Here is a 26,845-nt window from a genome sequence, read left to right on the forward strand (position 1 = left end):
ACTCCCACCCATTGCTGATCTCAAAGTGGGACAGCCACTTCTTCAGAGTAACTCAACTTTGAGAAAGAAAAAATAAGACAGAGGGACACTTGGGTGGCTCAGTTGGTTGGGTGTCCGACTCTTGATTTTGGCTCGGGTCATGATCTCACGGTTTGTGAGTTCAAGCCCCGCATCGGGCTCTGCACTGGCAGCGTGGGGCTTGCTTGGGATTCTGTCTCCCTTTCCCTCTGCCCCTCCTCCGCTTGCTCTGTATCTCTCTCTCTCAAAAATAAATAAAAATTAAAAAAAAAAAAAGAAAAAAGAAGATAGAAATGAAGACTTACATTTGTTCAGTTTTCTTGGGCAGCTTACTCTCATCACCTGTGAAAAGAGAACCATGAATTAAGTGTGACAAGATCACAAGACATGCAAACATTTCACAAGGAGACTACAATTTCGTAATTTGAAGATGTCAAGAATTACATTTTTTTTTCTTTTGGGTTAAATACAGTACAAGCACACACAAGAGAGAAACCCAGCTTCGCCCGGTATCCTCCTAGTCCTTCACTCCTGACGCTGATTTTGTCACCACTAAACACCAGAGAAGACATGGGGAATTTCAGCTCTGGAATGTTTTTGCCTTTGTTTTTAATTTTTTTAATTAAGAGGTATAATTAAGTAGGCTCAGTTCTGACTCTTTTATTGTTTCCTTAATTAGCTGACCCTTAATTATCATGCTTCTTTCAGAATCTTCTGGCTTATACGGCAACACCCAGGTAAAAACCTGGTTTCTGCTATACCCTCTGTGGAACAGTGCTGAGATCCTCATTCATTCTAGAGATTCTTCTCTATACCTCTTTGGATGTCTGCAACTTCTAGTTACCCTAGCAAGGAGAGCAGCTCTAGTGGGCCTAACCTTTCTGGATGGCCCTGCAGCATGGAACACTTGCTCCTGTGAATGTTCCCAGTCCACAGGTAGCCTTCTACCATGGTCCTTCCTCACAGAACAGCAGGCATCTGGCTGAGTCATCCAAAGTCCCACTGTAGCCCACACCTCCTGCTATCCCCTACTAGGACTTACTCATCTTTGCCTTCTCTCTGACACTGAGCACATGGTCTCACATATGGTTAGACTATATACATCCTGAGCTGATAATTGTTCCTCCTGAAATACATTCTTTGAGAAATGTGTTAGGCACATCAACTCTCCTTCTGGAATCAGAGAGGGAGTTGGAGGCTGACAAAGAGGGTATCTTAAGCTCCTGAGGAAAGCAGTAAACTGTGAGTCCACTTTTATCTAGTTCATGGGAGAAAGTACTCATTAGGTAAGTTGATGAGATGATAACTTACAAGAACTTACCCAAGTAAGGAACGTGGGTAGCTCCGAAAAAGTATGTTCTTGAACAGGCAAGGGGCCCCTTCGGTGAGACGCACTGTACTACCTGGATGTCAGAAAAAAGTAAGAGTAAAAAAGGAGCAGGGACTTAGGTGTGTACTGTTAGAGAAATGAAAAGTGTATAGTTAATGGAAATCAATTTTATTTCAGCAACAGCTGATTTATTATTTTTTAAAGGCACAGAGGAAAAGGTCACGTTTAGCTGTTGTTTTTCCAATGGTATTTTGTGTGTGTGTGTGTGTTTTTAACCTTGGCTACATTGTGAGGTTGCTGTCGGGTCAGCCCATGATGCTAATGAATTCACATCTTAGAAGGAAAAGAGGAAACATGCTTGGATTTTGACTTCCATTAATAGTCTAGAACTTTCACAGTGAGGACCTTGGCCAACATGACAGGCAGATGTGTGGGGGAGCTATAAATTCAAAGAGGGTGCTCCCCAGGTCCCCATCTTCATTTGTATTTCATCTCTATACACAGGCCTTGGAGAAAAGAAAATAAGTTTCCTAGATTTAAAAATTCTTATTCTTCTTTGTTTAGTTCATTTATACAAAAGTAGATAAAGATGTCCTTTTCTCTTGTGAAAATCCAGCATCTCATCAGGGTTCCCAGGATATCAGGTATAAAACAACAACAACAAAATGCTACTATAGGAGCTAAAGGAAAAGAAATTAGCACAATATATTAAAAAAATAGCTAAATGTGACACAAATATTCCTTCTACTCCAATGTTTAAGGAAGTCACAAGAGAATGCATGGCATTTTTTCTGTAATATTGTGAACACCGTAAATCCAAAGATTTGTATTAAGGACTTGTTATGACTACTCTGTAATTCACCATCATGAACATGATCAATATTGCCATGATCCTAAATAAAAATGCATGTACATATTTCTAATTGTTGGTTAATGGACATATTTCCTCAATAAAACATGTTCCCTAGACTCCAAATTTCTCCTAACTCAAGTTTTTTTTTAAAGATGCCATGTGTTTCAAACCAGCTTCCTGAGATTGTATCATAAATTTGTATAAGTAAATTTCACATCTAATTTACTGATACATTAAAAGAAATCAGTACAAGAGAATTTACATATATAATGTACAACTACTCAGATAATCTGGATTTGCATGTTTTACCTGTCACTGATTAATCTGTAAATTATTCATAAATGGCACAGAAGTGGAAAGGGTAAGTATGTTACACTGAAAAAGAGATGAATGAAGATGAAAGGTCATAATCTCAGACCCCCCACCTCCATCCCAGGACCAAATCTCATATAAGTTCCTTGACCTCATTAAGTTTCTGAGTTTATAAAATAAAGATCCCCAATTATTACACAAAGTTCTACAAAGAACTTGGAAAATTAAAAAAAACTTAATAGATTGTTTTGAAGAGCAGTTGTAGGTGTACAGAAAGAATTAAACCCACAGGTGTGTGTGGCCCTCCCTACATTCTGCAGGAGTCTTCCTCTCTCACTCTAGTCCATATGCAGCCTCCAGGAGTTCATCAAAATTGTTATTTACATGTGGCTTCTGCTCCAGGTAAGCAGACATTGGCTGTGACTCTCTCGACTCACCCCTCTAGATCTTGGAGTGTATTTGCCTTGAGACTTCAGTTCTTTGATGAGCCCAAGAAAAGTTGTTGGTTTTAGGTTTTTTAGCTTTTTTCTTGTAAGGATGGGAGAGATGATTTCTAAGCTCTTTATGTGTTAGCACCGAAAGTGGAAGTCTGCCCTGGATCTTACTGAAATCTTGCACTTTAGTAGCCCTTCTTTGACACTGCTTCTGTGGGTGAATAGGGGAGCACATTGCTTTGTTACCGCCTGGTAGGAGCGTTAAGTCCAGGTTCTCCACACAGACTCTACTGACACCCAGAGTGTGTGTGTGTGTGTGTGTGTGTGTGTGTGTGTGTGTGTGTATGCGCACGCTCGAGAGCGCATGCTCCTTGTTACTGCTGGGCAGAATGGGAGTTCAGGTTCCCCAGTATGCCTCTAGTGACACCACCCTGGCTTGGAAGAGTCACAGACACTATGGGTAAGTGATGGCCTTGTTATAGCTGAGTGGTGGTGGAAGTCCTGACTCTCCACTGGCCTCCAATGATACCACCCCAAGGAAGAACACCTCGTTACTGCTGGATAGTGGTGTACATCCAAGACTCCCCTGTCTCCACTGATACTGCAGGGGGAGGGAGGGTACACTGGTGCCCAGTGGGGATGAAAGTCATGGCCCCCTACTGGGCCTTCTCTAATACTGACGGGGTGGGGGTAAGGTAATGGTGCCCTGTTACAGCCTGGCAAGGGTGGATATCTAGGCTCTTCACTCAGCTCTTGTTGGCAGGGGTAGATGGAAATATTTTCTAAGGGGTTTGGCAGGAATAGAATAGCTGTTATCTAAAATTTTTTTAAAAATTTTTTGAATGTTTATTATTTTTTGAGAGAGAAAGAGAGACAGCGTGCGTGCGAGCATGAGCGGGGGAGGGGCAGAGAGAGGGAGACACAGAATCTGAAGCAGGCTCCAGGCTCCAAGCTGTCAGCACAGAGCTTGACACGGGGCTCAAATCCACAAACCACGAGATCATGACCTGAGCCGAAGTAAGACGCTTAACTGACTGAGCCACCCAGGCACCCTGAAAGTTTTCTGTCTTGTTAGGCTGTCCCCTTCCTAGTCCTTCCACCAGAGAAAAGAGGCTTTACTTAGGGCTTTCTAGGTCTGTGCCTATTGGCATTTCTGGGTTGTCAGCTTTCCAATATCCAGTCTGGGATATATAGGCAAAAAGGAAGCCTAGAAAACTCACTGCCATTTTGTCCCTTTGGTCCTAAGGTCCTCAGCCAGCCTACTTCTTCTACCTTCCTATGTTTCTTTTATATATAGGGTCCAGGGTTTTTAGTTGTACTTAGCAGAAGGAATAGGAAGAAGTAGGTCTACTCCATCTTCCCAGAGGCAGAAATCAGCTAGTCTCCTTAAGTTTTAATTTAACATGTAGAGTCAACAAATAAGATTACACAAAGAAGCCTATGCCATTTGGCATTTTCTGTATATTCCAAGGGTGCTCTGGGTGGGGGGAGGTTGAAATGAGGCCTGAGCCCTCCCATTACAGGGCAGTAAGATCCTGACAGCATATCTATTCGAGCAGCCCTATGTTCCTGACTGGCTTGGAGACAGATTTGAGGTTTCAGTCCAGAGAGACTAGGTCTCATGTTCTCCAGTCAAAACTAAACAATAGTACCTACCTCCCCAGCTTTCCTGATTGTCAGGAACATTCTGAAAATAATCAAAATTCCATGGACTTTTACAATCACTAGAGTCTCACATTTCAGTCTAATGTTTCCTTTAAAAGAACATAGTAGACAATTTACCACCAAATGCAAAAGTCTTCTCCCTGGCACCCTCAATACAAGAACAGTGACCCTCAAGGTTTATGTCCTGAAATGTAACAGTTAAGACAAAACAAACTCAGGCTTGGATGACTCTATTTCCAAGTTAATTTAAAATTCTTATTCTACTGACAATACTACTATGACAACTTAAAGAGTTTGGTTTGTGGAAGTATTTTTTTAACCTTTTTCCTTCAAATATTTAAAAATTAACTATGATGTTTTCAAATTATACCTAGTACTTCTATAAATACAGTCAGTTTGCAATCACTTCACTCCAAAACAACTTCAAGTTCAAGGTTAAATCAATACACTAACCAGAAAGGTTACCCTTAACTTCCCCTCTTTCCTATTTAATAATAAAACCAATTAAACACCAGGCAGTCAAGCCACTCACCATGTGTTTGGCAAAGCTCCCACTGGGACCAGTGCTGCGTACCAGGTGCCCTTCAGAAGGGAAGTTAAAGTTGCCAGCGTTCAGGTTTTCTCGTGTGGAGTGATTACCAAAGAGAACGAATGGCTGCCTATTAGGGCTAGAGTGGCAAACCAGAAATGCGATTAGAAAAGAGATTCCTGGCCAGGACAATTTCCCAGTGAGTGGGTTCTTGGGGTTTTCAGAGTGGTGTCCTGCGGTCTGAGCAAAGTGGTCAGTACAGCCCCCCTAACACTCCCTACTGGGTGGGAATGGATGCCAGATGTCTCTGACTCCTCCTACTGACCCATAGAGATCATTTAGGGACATAACCAAATCCAAGCCAGGTTTATATTTTCAGCTTGTCCTACTTCTTAAGGAGAAAGTTCTGTAAGTCTGCTGTCCATGGTGCAGAGATGGAGCAAGAATCCAGTTTCACACAATAGCATTTTAGTGGAAACAGAAATTTTAAAGGATGATAGCAGTTGTGATAGACTGTAGGCAGACAACAGAGGCATTAACTATTTGGAGTAGCTTTTAGGATGGGAAGAGGAGAGTAGGGCTACGAATGTCCTCACTACCACATCCACCTGACTTGCATGTGTCCCCTTCTTCCGTCTCCTCTCTTGGTTAGACTTGTCTTTTTGTGTTTTTTTTTTTGTTGTTGTTGTTGTTGTTGCTGTTACTTTCTTTTTTCTCAGCCCACTTCAACTGACCCCCTCAGTCATTTCACTCAAATTACTCTTGCAAAAGTCACCAAATGACTTTCACGTAGCAAATAGCCAATCCACTAGGCAGCCTTCAGCCTGCCCCTCCTTGGTCTCTCAGAAGCACCGGACACCCTTTCCCTGCAAAAGCTGTTGCTTCTCAGTCTCCTTCATCAGCCATTCTCCTCTTCTATCTGCCTCAGAATATTCCTAGGGTTTTACTTTCAGCTATCTGCCTCTCCTCTCCTCTTTCATGATCTACCCCACTATACCTGTTCCCCTGGAATCAGTATCCATCCAAGGACTGAGCCAGACCTGAGAGGCCCCCTTAGGCCTCCTTAACCTCTTCTGCCCCTAACCCTCTAAATCCAATCAATCAACTCACTAGTTGTCCATTTCCCTCAATCCACATGGTTACAAGCCTCGTCCATGCTGCCATCATTTCCTCCCTAGACAACTAGAATGCTTCCGCACAGCTACCCTGCTTCCACTCTCCCTCTCCTACAGTCTCTTCTCCACAATGCAGAGAGCACAACCTTTTACACATGCAAAGACTGTAATGCCTTTATGTTACTTTCAGGAGGACTGAAATCTTTCACATGGTGAAAGATGATCTACATTCAACTTCTTTGGCTCCACGAAAGGCCACTCTCCTCCAACTTCTATGTCCTACCAAACTCATCCTCTTTTATGTTTCTTATGTTCTCATCTCAGGGTGCTTTTCTCCCCCCCCCCCTTTTTTTTTTAAGATTTTACTTTAAAGTAATCTCTACACCTCATGTGGGGCTTGAATCCACAACCCCAAGATGAAGAGTCACACGCTCCACTGACAGCCAACCCAGGAGCCCCTCCCTTAATTATCTTTGCTCACCATTCAGATTTCCTCCCAGAGGAGTCCATGCTCCCAGCTATGGTCTTCACAGTACCAAGTTCTTTTTTCCTTCATGGCACCAGAGTTTGAAATTATATTTTTTTGTGAGGTTGCTGATTAAGGTCTTATCTCTCCACCACACTATATACTCACTCCATGAGGGCAAAGACCATGACTAGTTTATTTTTGAATTTTAATTTTTTAAAAATGTAATCTCTATGCCCAACTTGGGGCTCAAAATCATGACCATGCTCTACCAACTGAGCCAGCTGGGCATCCCCGTGGCTGGTTTACTTTTTAACCATGTTTCTCTTGTTTAATATGTCATATGTTCTCAACAACAGTCAGTGACTAAAGGGTATTTTTATTTTCTTTTATTATTTTTTTAATGTTTATTTATTTTTGAGGTGGGGGAGGGGCAGAGAGAGAGAGAGGGAGACACAGAATCCGAAGCAGGCCCCAGGCTCTGAGCTGTCAGCACAGAGTCTGACCTGGGGCTCGAACTCACGAACCATGAGATCATTACCTAAGCCAAACTGTGGGACACTTAACTGACTGAGCCACCCAGGCGCCCCAAGGGTATTTTTAAAAAATAGTTTCTGCTATGTATTGAATATATCCCCACAAAATTCATAGGTTAAAATCCTAACCCCCAAAGCGATGGTATTAGGAGGTATAGCCTTTGGGAGGTGATTAAGCCATAAGGGCAGATCCCACATGAATGGTATTATAAAAAAGGCTCTTATAAAAGAGGTGTGAGAGATCCCTTGCCCTTTCTGCCATGTGAGTTTATAGTGAAATGAGGAAGCAGGCCTTCATCAGACACTGGATCTCACAGTGCCATGATCTTGGACTTCCTAGCCTCCAAACTGTGGGAAATAAATGTTTTTTTGTTTATAAGCCACCCAGTTTATGGAATTTTTGTCATGGTAGCTAAAACAGATTAAGACAGTTTCCTTTATCCCTGATCCTTTCCTTAAATTGCCCTTAGTGTGTGTCACGTGGAAAAGTGTTTACATTTCTTTGTATTACTCTTAAAAATACCTCCTTAAGCTTCAGGCAAACAGGGGCTCTTAAAAGTAAACATAACTGATTTTTCTTCTGAAGCTTAATTCAAGTTAAGTGACTCTTCAACCAGTGTAATCTGTCTCATTTCACATTGGATTGGAATTAGGAAATAAAAGAGAGGAAAAATCTACTTTGATCTACTTTGATCCCATCCCAGGCTGGGCCCTCCGGATTACCATGACAAAGAGAGGTGCTAAAGGAAAAACCACAAGAAAACAAAATGCAGCAACCCTGATACTCTCTTGTCTTCCTGGGGCTGGACCTTTATTGCCAGAGCCCTTTTACTCTCCACAAATGAGGATCCCTGCCCAGCCCATGGACATCCTACTTCCTAGCTTTCCTGGGGTAGGGATGGAATATAAAATTCCTTTCTTAAGATTTCAGCAAGCTACAATGTTTTAAAAACTAGTTTGCTATAAATCTATCTTAATATATATATACATACACACACACACACACATACATATACACACATATACACAAAAGCAGTGAAATGGACGATTTTTCAGAGTATACATTTCTTAACCTATGATGACTAAAGTCAGTCTATATTTTCCTGACTCTACCTTCTGGACTTAGATGCTCCCTCACATCCACTTCCCTTGTTAAACCCCATTTCTCTCATATCATTCACCTTTCTTCCCCAAGAAACCTACCTGTTTTCAGTTATATGGCTGGAGATCATTCCATGACTGAAGTAACTTCTGAATGGCTAAAAAAGAAGCCAACACTGTATTATATCACAATTTTATAAAACAATCACAAATCTCTCATATATATATGTGCGTAGGTATAGAGTGTGTATGTGTGTTTTGGAAAGAGAGAATGAGAGAGAGAGCGAGAGATGTGTTTATAGATTATTGTAAGAACACGGAAGGACATATGTGGTAGAAAGCAACATGAATTTGGGGGACAAGTAACTAACAAACAGCAAAAGAAATAGACAAATGGCTGCAAGAGAAAAAGAAAGGTAAAGAAAAATTCTTGTCAAATTTTATGATTTAATTATTGAAACAAAATTGGACCAACCATCATCTATGGTCCAAGATACTAATCATGTAGGAATTTTCCCTTCTATTAAAAATTTATTTTTCTACATTTCTTTTTTTTAATGTTTATTTTTGAGAAAGAGAAAGTGAGCAAGCGCACGCTGGGGTAGAGACAGGAGGACAGAAGATCCAAAGCAGACTCTGTGCCAACAGCAGAGAGCCCAACATGGGCTTGAACCCATGAACCATGAGATCATCACCTGAGCTGGTCAGACACTGAACCCACTAAGCCACCCAGGCACCCCTGTTTTTCTACATTACTAATAAGGGAATATACATTAATTCTAACATACTAATTTAAAATCAGCATTAAGAGAGAATCCACAGAACTTAGAAATACACAGAAAGAAGTTTCCCAGGAAAGCACAGAAGTATTTCTCAGCATTGGTATGTAAAGTGCTAGGCTAAACACTTAACCAAAAATTGATACGCAGGGACTATGTCAAAAGGGTCAAAATTTCAAAATGCAATTTTAATCCTCTTAAAAAACATCTATTGTTTACCTCTTGCTCTGATTATGTAAGTAATACATGCTTATTTTAAAATATAACAATCTAAGAACTGTTAACTTTCTGGTAAATTTTCTTCCTATCTTTTTTGTATGGTACATCCATAGCATATGGCTGTACCAAAGTTTATTAAATAGCCCTCTATTCTTAGAAATCTATGTTTCTTATATCATAATACTACAATAAGCAACTTTTCATAAGTTTTATTTGCAGCTTTGATTATTTTCTTAAAGCAGATATGGAAATGAAATTATACGGTAAAAAGGCAAAACTATATTGCCAAATTGTTTTTCAAAAAAGTTTTATCAATATACACTTCCACTTACCATACATGAGTGTGCCTATCTCAGGGTAAACTCATAAGCACTGTCGATTAAATGTCCATTTAAAAATATATTTTCCAACTCGATAAATGAAAAATGGTACCTCACTGCAGCTGTATTATACATTCCTTTGATTTCTAATGAAATAGAGTATATATTCAAATATGTTCAATGGCTATCTGGATTTCCCTTTGGTAATTAACTGTTTACATCCTCTGGATGTTCATCAATTGGAGTTTTGGTGTTTACAGATCTTACTGATCTGTAAAAACTCTCTCTATACTAAAATAATAGCTATATTTTACTGAAGTTTACCTCTACTGTGATAGACACTTAAATGTATTATCTCAAGTAATCCTAATAACTTATGAGGATCATTCGATCACTATTTCCTCTAGTTCCGTTCTAATACTAAAACGGGAAAAAAACATATGAAAATAAAATATAAAGTGGCCTTCAAACATGAAAAAAAGTTCAAGCTTACTCATTATTAGAAAAATACAAATTAAAATAATACTGACATACCATTTCTTATCTACGAGATGGTGAGAAATTAAAAAGTGTGACAATACATCCTGTTGGTGAGGCTGTGGTGTAACAGGCACTCTCATATACAGCTGGTGGGAATGCAAATTGGTCAACCCTTCTGAAGAGAAATTTGGCAATAGCTAACACAACTAGATGTGCACTTACCTTGTGACCCAGCAATCGCATTACTAGGTATACAAACCTCCAACAATATGAAAATACATAAGCACAAAGTTATTTACTATGGCACTGTTTGCAATGGCAGAATATTGAAAACAACCTAAATAAGCACACATAAGAGAACGGCTGAATAAATTACAAATCCACACAGTAGTATACTATGAATCATAACAAAGAATGAGAAGATCTCAATGAACTGACTTGGAGAAAGTTGCAGGATATTTTCTTGTTAAGTGAAAAAGTGAAAATGACTACATGTATGTTGCCCTTCAATGAAAAAAACAAGAGGACATAAGAAAATACACATGTATCTGCTCATGTGTGCAAAAGAAAAAAAAAGACAAATCAGAAATGAAGAGATTTGTTATCTACTGGTAGTAGAGTAGGTGGAAAATGGTGGAGTGAGGGAGTGAATGAGAAGGAGGTGATAGGAAACAAGGAGTGACATGTCACAGAATATACCTTTTTGAGTATCTTTTACTCTAGGAACCACAGTAATGAGAGAAAAAATAATCCAGAAAACTAAAAAGGGCACTGGTGAAATGTGGGACTACTTCATGTGGCCTAATATAGAGGTAACTAGAGTCTCTGAAAAAAAAGATGGACAGAAAAAATATCTGAACAAATAATGGCCAAAAACTTCCCAAACTAGATGAAAACTATGAATTCACAGATCCAAGAAGCTCAACAAGAGCCAAGCGCAAGAAACATAAAGAAAATTATAGTGAGACACATCAGAATCAACTCAAAACCAGTAAAAAAAGAGAAAATTTTAAAAGCTGCTAGAGGAGAAAAAAAAAAACAGTTATACAGAGAGGAAAAAAGATAAACATGAAAGAACAGACCATCAGAAATAATGCAAGTGAGAAGACAGTGGAACAGCATCTTCCAGGTACAAAAAGGAAAAAACGGTCAACCAAGAATTCTATATGTGGCAAAATGTCTCCCAAAAATGAAGGTGAAATACAGATATTTTTTCAGACCTATACAAGTTGTAAGAATTCATCATCAGAAGGTTTTCACTATGGAACATATTAATGGACACTTCAGGGAGAAGGAAATCATACCAAATGGAAATCTGGATCGTCACAAAGGAATGAAGAGCATCAAAAACAGTAACTACATGGGCAAATATGTAAGATTTTTTTTATTACTTAAATCTTCTTAGAAAGGATTAAAATGAGATTAAAAGGAGAACTGACTGCTTAAACAAAAATAATAGCAATGTGTTGGTGGCGTTTACAACATACGTAAAAGTGAGATGCATGACAACAAAGGTCAATGCCAGCTCCAAAGATCAGGAGTCAGTGTAGCACAGGGGAGCTGAGGACTGGCGTGCAAAACCAAAGTAGGCTCAAGTGCAAGCTCAAGATTTGTCTTCTGATCCTTCTTACTGACTAGTTTTGGGCACTGGCCTATGCCTCGGTTCTTGATTTAGATACCACTGTTTACTCCTGGAGTGAATCTTACCCTGAATCTAGTAACTTCATCATTGTTTGCATGGAAAAAAAAATTTACCTAGACACTCAACTGACAAAGGTGTGCTACTCACATGTGGAAAATTATGTCTAGGCTTATCAACTACTGCCCAATAGAATTCCTTGCTGACAGAGGTAACATGACACTGAAAAATGACTATCCATCTTATATAGGAGCTGGTACCAAACACCCAACTTCCTTATAGATGTTGGTAGGTTGGCATGGGGGTTAAAGACTTCTATACAGCATACAACAAAGCATAAGGAAAGAATAAACATATTAGGATCGGTAGTGTTGTATTCTGAAAAAATTAACAAAACAAAAATAGAAACAATAAGTTAATCAGGTTTTTCTTTCTCTTTGACCCTTCCCTTACATACCTCACCCGCTTGAGATTCAGAAAGTTCCAGCAGGAAAGGAATTTCTGTATCAAAATTAGCAAAGAAGCTAGTCCACTGATGTTCAAAAGCCACCAAATCCTATGAAGAAAATGAAAAGGATAATGCATTTGGTTATATTAAGAAGTACTTTAGAAACATGAATCAGATCTCAAGTACTTTAGAATCATGAATCAGATCTCAAAATACGACTGTTTAAATGTTTTAAAAGTTAACAGCGGGGAAGCCTGTTGTGGCTCAGCTGGTTAAGCATCAGACTTCAACCCAAGTCATGATCTCATGGTTTGTGAGTTCAAGTCCCACATCAGGTTTGAGCTGTCAGCACAGAGCCTGCTTCAGATCCTCTGTCTCCATGTCTCTCTGCACCTCCCCCACTCGCCCTCTCTCTCAATAAATAAACATTTTAAAAAGTTAACAGCAAACTACAGATACATGTTACAACATAGATGAACCTCAAAAACATTATGTCAAGTGAAAGAGGCCAGATATAAATGACCACCTGGTGTATTCTCCATTTATATGAAATATACAGAAAAGGCCAATCTATAGAGACAGAAAGTAGATCGGTGATTTGAATGAGGAACAGAGACTGACTGCAAGTGAACACAAGGGAATTTTCTGGGTTGATGAAAATATTCTAAAATTCGATTATGGTGATGGTTGTACAACTCTGTAAATTTCACTAAAAACTACTGAATTGTACATTTAAATGGGCAAATTTTATGGTATATAAATTATAGCATGATAAAATTGTTTAAAAAAGGGGGGGCAGTAATGGCCACTCCAATGCCTTAGCAATGCCTTTAGCAATCTTTGTTGGAAAGAGGGACCTATTTATGATGTATCTTAAAGATGGTACATCCTGTGCCAAAAGGGTCACATCAGTGGAGCTTTAAGGACAAGTTAGATGACCTTAGTTAGAAACTGGGTGGTGCCATGGGTGGCCCAGAGCCCTCTCCTCCCTTACACCCTCCCCCAGTGGCAGTGGGAGGATTGTGAAACTGTGTGCCCTTCCCAGTTGACTCTCCTCTTTGTGCAACCTCTTTCCTTCCCCATCCCAGCTACTTTTCAGCCTCCTCTCTGAACTCATTCTGCTTCCCAGTCACCACACATTGCTTTGTGCTACTGGCTTTCCTTTAAAACATCATCAGTTAACCAAAAAAAAAAAAAAAAAAAAAAAAAAAAAATCATCTATGAGTTGCTTAAGACACTCAAATAGTATCCTTGTCTTATTCTGAAGTTGCTGATAATTTGTACTGAGATAAGTTATCTTCACTGCCCATCTCACAGTTTAAGTGTCTGTATGTTGGCGCTGGCCTAGTGCCTTGCTCACAGCAGGCATTCTGTTTGCTGCATTAAAACTTACTAGCTGGATTTATGCTCTCCTCCATTCTTCTCTCCCAGTCGGGGATAAGCAAGTACTCAGACCTATGGGCTCCGTGTTAGCCAGGTATTGAGTCTACTGGCCCTAGGCATAGAGCACAATGGACCCCTGCTGGGAATTCTTAGTGTAAACAACATTCTTACTAATGGCTCCGCTGCTTGTTGCCCAGATGATCTATATTTTATTTATAAATAAATACAGAAGTATATGTGTATATGTATCTAAAATTATTTTAAGTAGTCACATGGGTGACAGTGCTGATACTGCTTTCTGAATATGTTTTATATATAATTCGGGATAAAAAAATCAGGTATACATGTGAGAATATTTGTATATACATATGGAGACAAAGACACACACAGAGAATTTCCTACCTCTATCCACTGAAGAGATATAGAAACAATGACCAAACCAGTACCAATGAGCATTCGCAGCACCTACACTGTTGTGCTAAAATACCACTCCCCAAACAAACTAGAACTTATTAGAGAAATGACGATTCCAGACCTGGGACAGGAAATGTATAAGAGAACCCAGGAATCTCTTATCGTAGTATATGGCAAGGAAGTTATCAAGGACTATTAGGGTTGTGTCAAAACAATTTGTAACCAACTTTAAGTGAGCTACTACCCAAAGATGAAACAAGCTGAACATCAGCAAAGATGGTAACTGCACTGGATAAAAACACATCAAATAGGTTTAAATCTATGAATTCAAAATGAGATATATTAAAAAGAACTAATTGGTTACTTTTGGGAATGGTTGGGAACCAACTTTATTTTGAAAATTGATAAATAAAAGCAAGAATTCAAACAATTATCCTGTTCTTCCCACATGAACTCCACCACTGCAGAACCAAATAGCAAGCTGAATTATTTCTCTTTAGAGAATATAAATGAAGAAGGAATTATAGAATTGGAATACTACCATTTTACAATGGTGAATTAAGGATCTAATTAATCAATTAAAGACCTAAGGACCGTACATCAGCGACTGTTCACAAAATTAAAAGAGATTCAATTACACATATATACTTCTTGTAAAGAATACCCTCTCAGAAGTAGTTTTCCCTCCAAAAATCATTCCTGACACTGATTAAACCTCTAGATTCAATTACCAATAATACGGAAATACAGAAGACAGGGAAAATGTTAAACTACATGATAGGAATGTGATCAACAAATCCCAATGAGGATAACTATAAAACAAATTATCTGATTTCCTTAATAAATAGTTAAGTGGGGGTAGGGACAAAAAGAACCTATAGATTAAAAGAAACCTAAACACACACACAGGCAAAGTTAAACTATGTATATAGTATACATAGTATGCAAAGTATAACTAGCATTACACATGAAGCACATTTGGAAGCACATTTTGATGATAAAATTGCAAAGAAAAGTAGGAGTCATTGCCATAGAATTCATGATAGTGTTATTCTTCGGGGAGTAGGAAAGAGGTGATGGGTTTGGCAAAAAGCACTCAGACTGCTTCTGGGGTGGCAAGACTCTGTTGCTTTGCTTTATAATGACTTATTAAATTACATATTAGTTTTATGTTCTTTTCTGAGTCTGTGTTAATAAAAAGTCTTTAAAAACAGACACACAAGTAATATACATTTATTACAGAAACTCAGAAAATCTAGAACAAAAATCACTGTTAACATTTTGGAAAATATGGGGCACCTGGGTGGCTCAGTCAGTTAAGCATCTGACTTTGGCTCAGGTCATGATCTCACAGCTCATGAGTTCGAGCCCTCTGTGCTGACAGCTCAGAGCCTGGAGCCTGCTTCAGAATCTGTCTCCTTCTCTCTTTGCCCCTCCCCCACTCGCATATTTTTCTCTCTCTCTCTCTCTCTCTCTCAAAAAAGGAATAAACATTAAAAAAAATTAAAAGGAAAAACATTTTGGAAAATGTTCTCATTCTATTTTTACAGACGTATTATATATATGTATATATACAAAATATGTGCATATATATATATTTTTAAGTTTGTTTATTTTGAGAGAGAGCAAGCTCGACCACAAGTGGGGGAAGGGCCGAAAGGAGAGACAGAATCCCAAGCAGGCCCTGCGCCATCAGCTCAGAGCCCAATGAGGGGCTCCAACTTAGGAACTGTGAGATCATGACCTGAGCCGAGATCAAGAGTCTGATGCTTAACCGACTATGCCACCCAGGCAACCCCAAATATGTGCCTATTTGTAACTGGAAATCTACAATTATCTGGGTCAGACTGTCCTACCCTACCACCTCTGTGCCTTGGCCCAGTAAACCAGACCTCCTGAGTTTGGGATCCTGACCTGCTGCTATCAGGTCCAATCAGTGCCCCTGATCCAGGGTCCAAGATAGTCTATGTGTTTTAGAGGATACACGAAAAAATATGGGGCACTCTGTTCCAAAAAATTTCCCTGAGGGAGCCAGGTGTGTTAGTACTAATTACAGAATAGGATAGAATGAATCATTAAATACTGCTTTCAGCTCCATGCTAGGAGTGAAATGAAAGATGCAATGAATTCTCATATTAAAAATAACTAGCATTATACATGAAATGCCCACATAAATGCGCGTGCGCGCACACACACACACACACACACACACACACACACACACACACACAGTCTTAAAACACCCTAACATCCTTATATTCCTCTATGCTCACTATAAAGATGAGGAGACTGAGACTCTTCAGAGTAAAGTGATCTACCTAAGGATAGAATACTAAAGAGAAGCAGAAGTGGAAATATATCTAGGCAGGAGATACCCAGAGCCTGTTTTTTCCACCACAGTATTCTCCAACTTTTCCAATGGATACTGTGTATGTAGGTAGAAATGGTCAGTTGCATTTGATGTGGAAGAAGGGAAAGTTTATCTGCTCAGACTCTTTGAAGTCAAATCCAGAAGACAGGCCCAGATAGATATCAAGGTCAGATACGCAGCAAAGGTCAGAAAATGCTGAGACTGTGTCAGTATGCCTTCGTTCTTGGCTGGTGGCAAAAGATGCTGAACTTTAGTCAGAACTCTTGGCCCTACACTGGCATCCTGCTCTCTGGTGGCTCAAAGTCCATATCCATGGCACCACCGGTAAGCTGAGCTGGCTTAAGGACTAGGCAAGGGGACAGCAGCCACATTTGAACAACTTCTCTCAATGTTGAAAAGGAGATGATTCTGGGGCTCAGACAGGTTCCTTCCCTGTGGCTAGAATGCTCATACTGCCTCCTCCTTGGTCTGGAAAATCTCTGATCACCACACATGCTCTGGGAAGCAATTCCAGGAAGAATGATTTTCCTTACCCTTTATGTTCCACTGCAATTATAGCAGTTACCAAAGTATGCTGCTATTATTGGGCTAAGAGCCCATTAAATAGTATGAGCAGGAGCCAGGTCTACCTGTTTCTGTGACTTTAGCATAAGCACAGTATCCAAAAAATAGCAGGGATTAAGGACTATGTATTTAATAAATCAACAAGCAAAAAAAAAAAAACAAAAAACAAAACAAAACAAAAAAAAAAACTCAAAGGCACTATACTGACTGACCAAGAGGGAAAAAAAGCTCAATTTAAATATTTAAAAGTATTTTTATGAATTACACAATGCAATAAAAATGGGAAAATGAAAACAAGTGACCAATAAGACTATCACCTAAAGTTTCTAAGACACAGACATACAAACTTTACAAAGATGGAATACCTTTTACTTTTTTGCTAAATATATTTTGAACATCTTTCTATATCAAATTCAATTTTTAAAAAAATTTTTTAGTGTTTGTTTGTTTATTTTTGAGAGAGAGGGAGACAGACAGAGCACGAGCAGGGGAGGAACAGAGAGAGAAAGAGTGTGAGTGAGGGGTGGAGAGAGGCAGACACAGAATCTGAAGCAGGCTCCAGGCTCGAAGCTGTCAGCACAGAGCCCAACATGGGGCTTGAACTCAAGGACCATGAGATCATGACCTAAGCCAAAGTTAGATGGTCAACTGACTGAGCCACCCAGGCACCCCTATATCAAATCCAATTCTAAAACATCATTTCAAATGACAGTATAATGGGCCGCTGAGATTTTTTTTTTTTTTTTTTAGAGAATGCGTGCGGGGGAGAGGGGTGGAGAGGGAGAAAAATAATTTTTTTTTTAAAGTTTATTTATTTTGAGAAAGAGGGAGAAAGAGTACCCCAAGCACTGTCAGCACAGAGTCAGATGTGGGGCTCGATCCCATGAACTGTGAGATCATGACCAAAGCCGAAATTAAGGGCCGGCTGCTCAACTGACAGCTACCCAGGTGCCCCCTGAATAGTTTTATTTAACCAAATTCCTATTGTTGGACATTTACTTTGTCTACAGTTTTTATAAACAATACTTCAAGTGAACATTCTTCAGTGACATCTTTAATTTCTTAGGATAAATTACTAAATCGAAATTGCTGGGGGGCCCCTGGGTGGCTCAGTCAGTTGAATGTCCAACTTCTGCTCAGGTCATGATCTCACAGTTCATGAATTCAAGCCCTGCATTAGGCTCTCCACTGTCAGCGTGGAGTTGCTTCAGATTCTCTGCCGCCTCTTTCTCTGCCCCTCCCCCGCTAGTGCAGCACGCTCTTTCAAAAACAAGCAAACATTTAAATTTTTTTTCAATGTTTTTTTTATTTATTTTTGGGACAGAGAGAGACAGAGCATGAACGGGGGAGGGGCAGAGAGAGAGGAAGACACAGAATCGGAAACAGGCTCCAGGCTCCCAGCCATCAGCCCAGAGCCTGACGTGGGGCTCGAACTCACGGACCGCGAGATCGTGACCTGGCTGAAGTCGGACGCTTAACCGACTGCGCCACCCAGGCGCCCCTAAACATTTAAAAAAATAAAAAAGAAAATGCTGGGGGCACCTGGGTAGCTCAGTTGGTTAAGCATCCGACTTCAGCCTAGGTCACGATCTCGCGATTCGTGAGTTCAAGTCCGACATAGGGCTCTGGTGCTGACAGCTTGGAGCCTGGAGTCTGCCTCAGATTCTGTGTCTCCCTCTCTCTCTGCCCCTCCCCTGCTCATGCTCTGTCTCTCTCTGTCTCTCAAAAATAAATAAATGTTAAAAAAAAATTAAAAAGAAAAAAAAATTGCTGGATAGGGATGCCAAATGTTCACTCAAGACAGGCATTTCACCTATTCCGTTGAAGGCCTCACTCTTACTCTGACAAGTGGCAACTCAATCTAGTCTTTTAGAAATTTCTAGCATTTTCGTAGATGAAAAAGTAGCACCTCCTTGTAGTTTAATTAGTGTGTTTGTGAGAACTGGTGCAGTTCATCTGTAAAGAATATTTCATGGAGGGGTGTCTGGGTGGCTCAGTTGGTTAAGCGTCCGACTTCGGCTCAGACCATGATCTCATAGTTTGTGAGTTTGAGCCCTGCCTTGGGCTCTCTGCTGTCAGCACAGAGCCTGCTTAGGATCCTCTGTCCTCCTCTCTCTCTGCCCCTTCTCTGCTGGTTACCTCTATCTCAAAAAAAACAAAAAACAAAAAACCTTTAAAAGAAAAAAGAATATTTTATGGAAAAAATAATGAAAGAAAAAAATACACTTCGCAGAGGAGTATGCACTCTCCCTCTTGAGATCTGTGGGATCCGACCAGGAAGCATGGAGCTGTACGTTCTCTGGCCATCAAAGAGCTGCCAGCAATGATTGGCCAATGGAAATTAAAGCCCAGATGTCAATCCTGGCTTAAGATTACAATCTTGGCAAAGGGGGAAATAAATATGAGCAGAAAAAGTATTTGGATGGTGGAGAGAAAAGAGGGTTTCAGAGAAGTTTGGAAGCTATGAAATAGCTGAGAGAAGGGGGCATAAGGCAAATTTTTAAAAAGTAATATAGGTATGGATGACACCCCTTTCAGTGATTTTCTAGAGACTCAAAGACTGGAATAGCATTTTTAAATACTTTTGGTTGTTGAATTTGAATTTTATTAAGGACATTTGTAAACTCACCACAAGAGATCCCTGTACAAATTTATTGTCATTTTTATACATATCTATAGTAGTTTTTATCCCACTTGGGGTTCAATGAGCTTCATGGATTTGTGGACTGATTTTATCAATTTGGAAAGTTCTTGGACAGTATCAACTCAGATTTCCTGCTGCATTTTCTCTCTACTCTCCTTTTGGGATTCTAACTATACTATGTTAGATCATCTGACATTGTTTGACAGGTACTGGATGCTCTGTTCTACTCCCCTTGCTGCTCTTCTCTTTGTCCTTCAGTTGAGAAATTGCCTTTGATATATCTTTAAGTTTACAGAACACTTCTTCATTTGTATCTAGGCTGCTGTTAAGACAATCTAATGAATTCTTCATTTTAGATATAGTATTTTCATTTCTAGCATTTCCATTTAGTTCTTTTTCTACTTTTCAAGTCTCTGCTGAAATTTCTCATCTTTTCATATATGCTGTTCTCTTTTTGTTCAGATTCTTCAGCATTTATTTTAATGTTTATTCATCCTTGAGAGAGAGAGAGAGAGAGACAGACAGAGAGACAGAGCATGAGCGGGGGAGGGGCAGAGAGAGAGGGAGACACAGAATCCAAAGAAGGCTCCAGGCACTGAGCTGTCCGCACAGAGCCTGACGTAGGGCTCAAACTCACGAACCGCAGGATCATGACCTGAGCTGAAGCTGGACACTTAACTGACTGAGCCACTCAGGCGGCCCTGATTCTTCAGCATTTTTATTAGCTACTTAAAATTCTCCATTAGTTAATTTCAATATCTGGATCTAATTCTCTTGACTGGTTTTTTTTTTTTTTTTTGAAGATTTTATTTAAAAAAATTTTTAATAATGTTTATTTTTGAGAGACAGAGAGAGAGAGAAAGAGAGCACGAGTTGGGGAGGGGCAGAGACAGAGACACAGGATCCAAAGTAGGCTCCAGGCTCTGAGCTGTCAGCACAGAGCCCAATGCAGGGCTCGAACTCATGAACCATGAGATCATGACCTGAACCGAAATTGGATGCTTAACCAACTGAGCCACCCAGGCACCCCTAAGATTTTATTTTTAAGTAATCTCTACACCCAGTGCAGGGCTTGAACTCAAAACCCTGAGATCAAGAATTGCATGCTTTACCGACTGAGCCAGTCGGGTGCCCTCTCTTGACTGTTTCTTGATAATAAAATTATCTTCTAATTTTTTTTTTTTTTTTACCACATGCCAGCCATTTTGTGATAAAAGAACAGTAAAAACTGAAGCAGGTAATATTTACCTTTACAAAAGTACATCTTTTATCAGGTCATTAAAATAGGGATCCAAGGAATTTTGATCTACAATTGATCAGAGTCTGGGTCTGAGTGCATTTGTGCATTTGTTAATTACTAAATTAAAATATTTTGAGGGTAGGGTCTGAACTTCAGCAGACTTTGCTCATGGGAAGTCAGAAAACCAGGGAAGGGCCTGGTCTATAGTCCATGGTGATTACCACTACTGCTTCTTCAGCCAAAAATGTCATCATCTGTTCAGGTGCAATTAAAAATATCCTTCTGGGGGGCACCTGGGTGGCTCAGTGGGTTAAGCGATGGACTTCGGCTCAGGTCATGATCTCGCAGTTTGTGAGTTCGAGCCCCGCATCGGGCTCTGTGCTGACAGCTCAGAGCCTGGAGCCTACTTCAGATTCTGTGTCTCCCCCTCTCTACCCCTCCCCTGCTCATGCTCTGTGTGTCTCTCTCTCAATAACAAATGTTAAAGAAAAAAAAATTTTTTTTAAATATCCTTCTGGGGTGTCTGGGGGGCTCAGTTAATTAAACAGCTGACTCTTGATTTTTTTTTTAATGTTTATTTTTGAGAGAGAGACAGAGAGAGAGAGAGACAGAGAGTGAGTACAAGTGGAGGAGGACAGAGGATCTGAAGCAGGCTTTGCACTGTCAGCACAGAGCCCGATGTGGGGCTCCAACTCAAGAACTGTGAGACGACCTGAGCTGAAGTCGGAGGCTCAACTGACTGAAACACCCAGGTGCCCCAGACTCTGGATTTTGGCTCAGGTCATGATCTCATGGTTCGTAAGTTCAAGCCCCACCTCAGGCTCCATGCTGACAGTGCAGAGCCTACTTGGGATTCTCTGCTCTCCCTCTCCCCCCGACCCTACACCTCAAAATAAATAAACAAACTTAAAAATGTCCTTCTGTGTGGTCCCTCTCAATGGGCTCCAGAGATACTTCCAATGTTCTTCAAACTACAATGCTACATTTAGCCTCCATGTGTGAACAATGGCATCCTCACATTCAAATGACTGCAGGCAAGTTGGGTATGGGTCTCAGACAGTTGTAGAAACTCCTAAACTACTTATCTCTCTTTCTTTGTGGTTAAATTTTCTTTATCATTTTTGCATTCTTATGTTACATGTTTTTGCATTTTCACTTTTTTCCATAATTAGGCTAGCCATGGATCGATGATGATGACGATTAGGTCTCTTCAAAGGATAAAAAGTTCAGGTTTTATTTTTCTTTTATATTTGTTTAATTAGAAATGTTTAAACAGAATGGCTGTTCAATTTTATCAAATGCCTTTTAGACACCTATGGAATCATCACATCGTTCCAAGGAGAAAAATTAGTATAGTGATTACACTAATAGGTTTCCTGACACTAAACTAAATATTGTACCCTTGTTAAGCTCTATTTCATCAGGGAATACTCTGACATGGTACTGGATTCTATTTGCTAATATTTTACTTAAAATACAGGCATCAACATGGATAAGTGAGACTGGTCTGTAGTTTTCATTTTTGTTATTTTCATTGGGTTTTAATAATATAACTAATTAAAAGGCTACACACTGTTCTTCTTCTATGCATATCTAGCCATGGCCACTGAGAGATACTGCTGAGCTGCTTCACCACAGCAAGTATTCCCAGAGCCTTAGTTTTATCCATTGCTCCTCACTGCAAAGTGTTCCACCCAACTTCATGTTTTCTTCCAAGTTCAGATGAACAGTTAATGCCCGACCCTCTAATCCAGGAATCAACAAGTTATGGCACATATTTTTGTAAATAAAGTCTCCTTGGAACACAGACACCCCCATTCATTTAAGCACTGTCCACGGGTGCTCTCAGGCGAGTGGTTCTAACAGAGATGGAGGGCACACAAAGCCTACATGTGCTGACCTCTGCTCTAATTCTTAATTTGTTTAAGCCAAACCCCATCTTTGCTTTCTTTTTGTCACAGAGAAAGAATACAAAAAGACATCCTCTGTATTGTTTTTCTAAAGTCCAGCCCAACCGAGAGAATGTCTTTAGGTGGAAATGTAAACCCTGGTAGGCAGCTTTGGCTTCGCCTCAGGTGAGGTTTCCTCACAGCAAAAGAGGCAGTATCACTTTTCCAGGTCCACTTCTACTCCCAAGGAGTTCAAGATAACAATCTGGGAAGAAACTGTTCAGACAAAAATATCTCTTGCATTTCTTCAAATACTGTTAGTGGATAAGTGAGCTGGCTGTAATATTTATAAGTTAAATATATAGTTAGGCTCCTTACTTCTGAAAGCAAACTCTCCAGAGACATAGGATCCATCTTGCTGTAGACATTCCATAGATTCAAACTCACATCCTGCAGCTGCAACATAGGGCAAAAACATTGAAATAACTGAGTCAATATCACTACAACAATCAGATTTATCAGAAATGACTATCTTGGTAAAAACTAAGTGATTAGACTAATAAATCAAACTTTTATCAATTATATTAGAACCAATACATTTTTTTTAAATTTTTTTTTTTTAACGTTTATTTATTTTTGAGACAGAGAGAGACAGAGCATGAACGGGGGAGGGGCAGAGAGAGAGGGAGGCACAGAATCAGAAGCAGGCTCCAGGCTCTGAGCCATCAGCCCAGAGCCCGACGCAGGGCTCGAACTCACGGACCGCGAGATCGTGACCTGAGCTGAAGTCGGACGCTTAACCGACTGAGCCACCCAGGCGCCCCAAACCAATACATATTAATAAATGCTATCCAACTCAAGGAAACTAACGTTACAGAAACTTTGGTACATCTTTTGACTATCTTCAATGATGAGTACATATATATGTATGTACATACACACATTTATTTGCCTTTGCTTAAGTTTTTTAATTAAAATAATACATGCTCATGGTTTAAAAAAAATCAAATAGTACTAAAGGCTTAGAATAAAACATGTAAATCGCCTACTCCAATCTTTCTCCAAACCTCCACTGTCACAGAGGCAATCACTCACAAGTCTTTCAACATTTTCTTTCTGGTAGTTACCTCCAAATTTTGATATAACATGCTTCTATCACTATTTGATTTCTCAATTTAGAAATTAAATATTAACCATCCCTATTCTCACACTTTTTCTCCACATACCTATACCCTAACATCATCTAATATCATGATTTTTTAATTATACCAGTAATTACTGTTTATAACATTAAGATCATATATACATTATTTACTATAGGAACATGTATGCTATACTCCTAGTTGCATTCTTAAACCAATTTTATTTTTCTTAGGGCTACTGACAGAGTCATTTTTTTTCACTTGTGCGATTAAAATAAAAATCAACCCTGAAGTTTTTTCTAATTGTCCCACCCAATTAGCTATGTTTACACTAGGGTTTCTAAACATCAACACTACTATCATTTGGGGCCAGATATTTCTTTGCTGTGAGGCACTTCCCTATGCATTGTAGGAGGCTTAGCAGCATCGCTGCCTTTTACTCACTAGATGCCTGTAACACTGCTACCCCCAGACAATCCAAAAGTAATTCCAAACACTGTAAAATGTTTCAGAGGTGGGATGTTGGGGAAGCGGCAACAAAATCATCTTGACTGATAACCAATGGCTTAAACATATCAGATAATCTAATAATTCTTTTTCTTACCTCATTCTGGTCTGGCTGTTATGTAAGCTTGCTGTGCAACTACAACTTTTGCTTTGAGAGTTCTCTTTGCTATCATCCTGAAGCTTTCAGATGATGGATTTGGTTCCAGGGCTTACTTTTCTCTTTCTTGATTAACTCACTTGTTTACTGGAGTACATCCTCAAATAGATTTTTTAAAAATATTTATTTATTTATTTATTTTTGAGGGGCGGGGAAGGGCAGAGAGAGAATCCCAAGCAGGTTCTCTATTGTCATGGCAGAGCCCAACACAGGGCTCAAGCTCACGAACCGTGAGCTGAGCTGAAATCAAGAGTCGGACGCTCAACCGACTGAGCCACCCAGGTGCCCCTCCAATATCTTTTCAGGAGGCAAAATTTTTTTAGTTTTAAAATGTCTTTATTCTGTCCTCAGGCCTGACTGACAGCTCATTAATGCTCTTCCATTGTTTTGGACTCTTCACTCCCTCCATGCTTTACCTTGATAGTTTCTACTGCTGTAGCTTCAAATTCACTAATCTTTTCTTCTGCAGTGTCTAATCTTATTGTTAAAACCTCTCCCATCTCAGACAATGTAGTTTTCAGCTCCAGAAGCTCAATTTGGGTCTTTTGAAAATTTTCTCTCTCTGTTCAACAAGTTCAATTTTCCTCCTAGCTTCTTGAAAATATGAAATACAGTTAGAATAACTATTTTAATGTTCTTTGCTAATTCTAACATTTCTGTCACTTCTAGGTCAATTTTGAATGATTACCTTATTATCAGTCATGTTTTCCCACTTCTTTATAAAGCGGATAATCTTTGGATGCTAGACATTGTGAATTTCACCTTGTTGGAGACTACGTATTTTTGTATTCCTATAAATATTCTTGTGCTTTGTTCTGGAATGCAGCTAAGTTACTTGGAAACAGTTTGATCCCTTTAGATCTTGCTTTTATGAATTTTTAGGAGGTCTAGAGCAGTGCTCAGTTTAGGAGTGACTATTCCCCATTACTGAGACAAAACCCTTCTGAGGACTCTACTCAGTGCCCTTTGAATTATGTGTTTTTCCAGTCTAACTGTTACCAGCCCTTAGCATGTATCAGGCACTGTTCTGGATTACTTTTCAGATGTCTTTTTTTTTTTTTTTTTTTTTTTGATGTTTATTTATTTCTGAGACAGAGAAAGACAGAGCATGAATGGGGGAGGGGCAGGGAGAGAGGGAGACACAGAATCAGAAGCAGACTCCAGGCTCTGAGCTGTCAGCACAGAGCCGGATGCGGGGCTCGAACTCACAAACCGTGAGATCATGACCTGAGCCGAAGTCGGTCATTTAACAGACTGAGCTACCCAGGCACCCCCAGATGTCTTTTGTTTAACTCTTGCCTTTGGTAGTTACCTGACACATGGATGAATTGATCAATACTCTTGAATACTTGAGATGGGGGGAGGGGCAGGGAAATCTTGGCAGATCTTTGGTGTTCTCTCTCTGGGCATTTTCCTTTTTAGTACTCTAGCTGCTCTCTTACCAGACTCTTCACTGCATCTTCTCAACTCAGGAAATACACGAGGATTCACATGGGTATCCCCCTCCCAATGCCATGGCCTGAAAAATTTTCTCAAATTACTAAGCTAGCGAAATCATGGGGCTGTGCTTGCCTTTTTTTTTTTTTTTTTTAATGTTTATTTACTTATCTTGAGAGAGAGAGAAAGAGCTCGAGCAGGGGAGGGGCAAAGAGAGGAAGAAAGAGAATCCCAAGCAGGCTCTGCACAGCCAGCACAGAGCCTGATGAGGGGCTCGAGCTCATGAACCATGAGATCATGACCCGAGCTGAAATCAAGAGTTGCTTGCTGAACCGACTGAGCCATCTAGGTGCCCCGACCTTGTTTATTTCTATTTCTCAGGGAATCACTATTTCTCAGTGTCTGATGTCTAGTGTCTTGAAAACATATTTTGTTTCTTGTTTGTTCTTTTGGTTTGGTTAGGTTGGGTTGTTTTGGGAAGGAGAGAAATCTGGTTCCTATTGTCTTATTAGGTGATTTATTTTTTTCTTCTGGAAGCTGTGATATTCTTTTATTCTTAGTGTTCAAAAAAGGAATAGATAGATTTAAGGTTTTTTCTTCATTTATATTTAAGTCATTTAATTTAAAAGTTGTATTCTCTTTATCACTGGAAATTGTTTATTCTTTTAAAAAAATTTTCTCCCTCCTGATACCTCTGCTCTAACTTTCTGCAACTCCAACTTGTATATCAGACTTCTTGGAACGGTTCTCTATATCTTTTCATTTTTATCTCATATATTCTGTCTCCTTGATTTTTAAATTTTACATTTTTAGAAAATTTCCTAACTTTACCTCCCAGCCCCTCTATTAATTT

General features: G+C 39.6%; 1 protein-coding gene across 4 annotated transcripts in view; it reads right to left on the reverse strand.

The window, feature by feature from the left end:
* Positions 1-26,845, reverse strand: part of CA3H20orf194 (chromosome A3 C20orf194 homolog) — a 130,650-nt gene that overhangs the window by 73,503 nt on the left and 30,302 nt on the right. For all 4 annotated transcript variants that reach the window (XM_011280924.4, XM_019826770.3, XM_011280923.4 and 1 more), the window contains 6 exons: positions 23,128-23,205; positions 12,254-12,352; positions 8,462-8,517; positions 5,145-5,280; positions 1,340-1,421; positions 324-360 (listed from right to left, as the gene is read on the reverse strand). In XM_011280924.4, coding sequence (XP_011279226.2) covers positions 324-360; positions 1,340-1,421; positions 5,145-5,280; positions 8,462-8,517; positions 12,254-12,352; positions 23,128-23,205 — 488 coding nt within the window. The remainder of the gene's footprint in view (positions 1-323; positions 361-1,339; positions 1,422-5,144; positions 5,281-8,461; positions 8,518-12,253; positions 12,353-23,127; positions 23,206-26,845) is intronic.

Source organism: Felis catus, chromosome A3, assembly GCF_018350175.1.
Source record: "Felis catus isolate Fca126 chromosome A3, F.catus_Fca126_mat1.0, whole genome shotgun sequence".
In the NCBI taxonomy this organism is placed as follows: Eukaryota; Metazoa; Chordata; class Mammalia; order Carnivora; family Felidae; genus Felis; species Felis catus.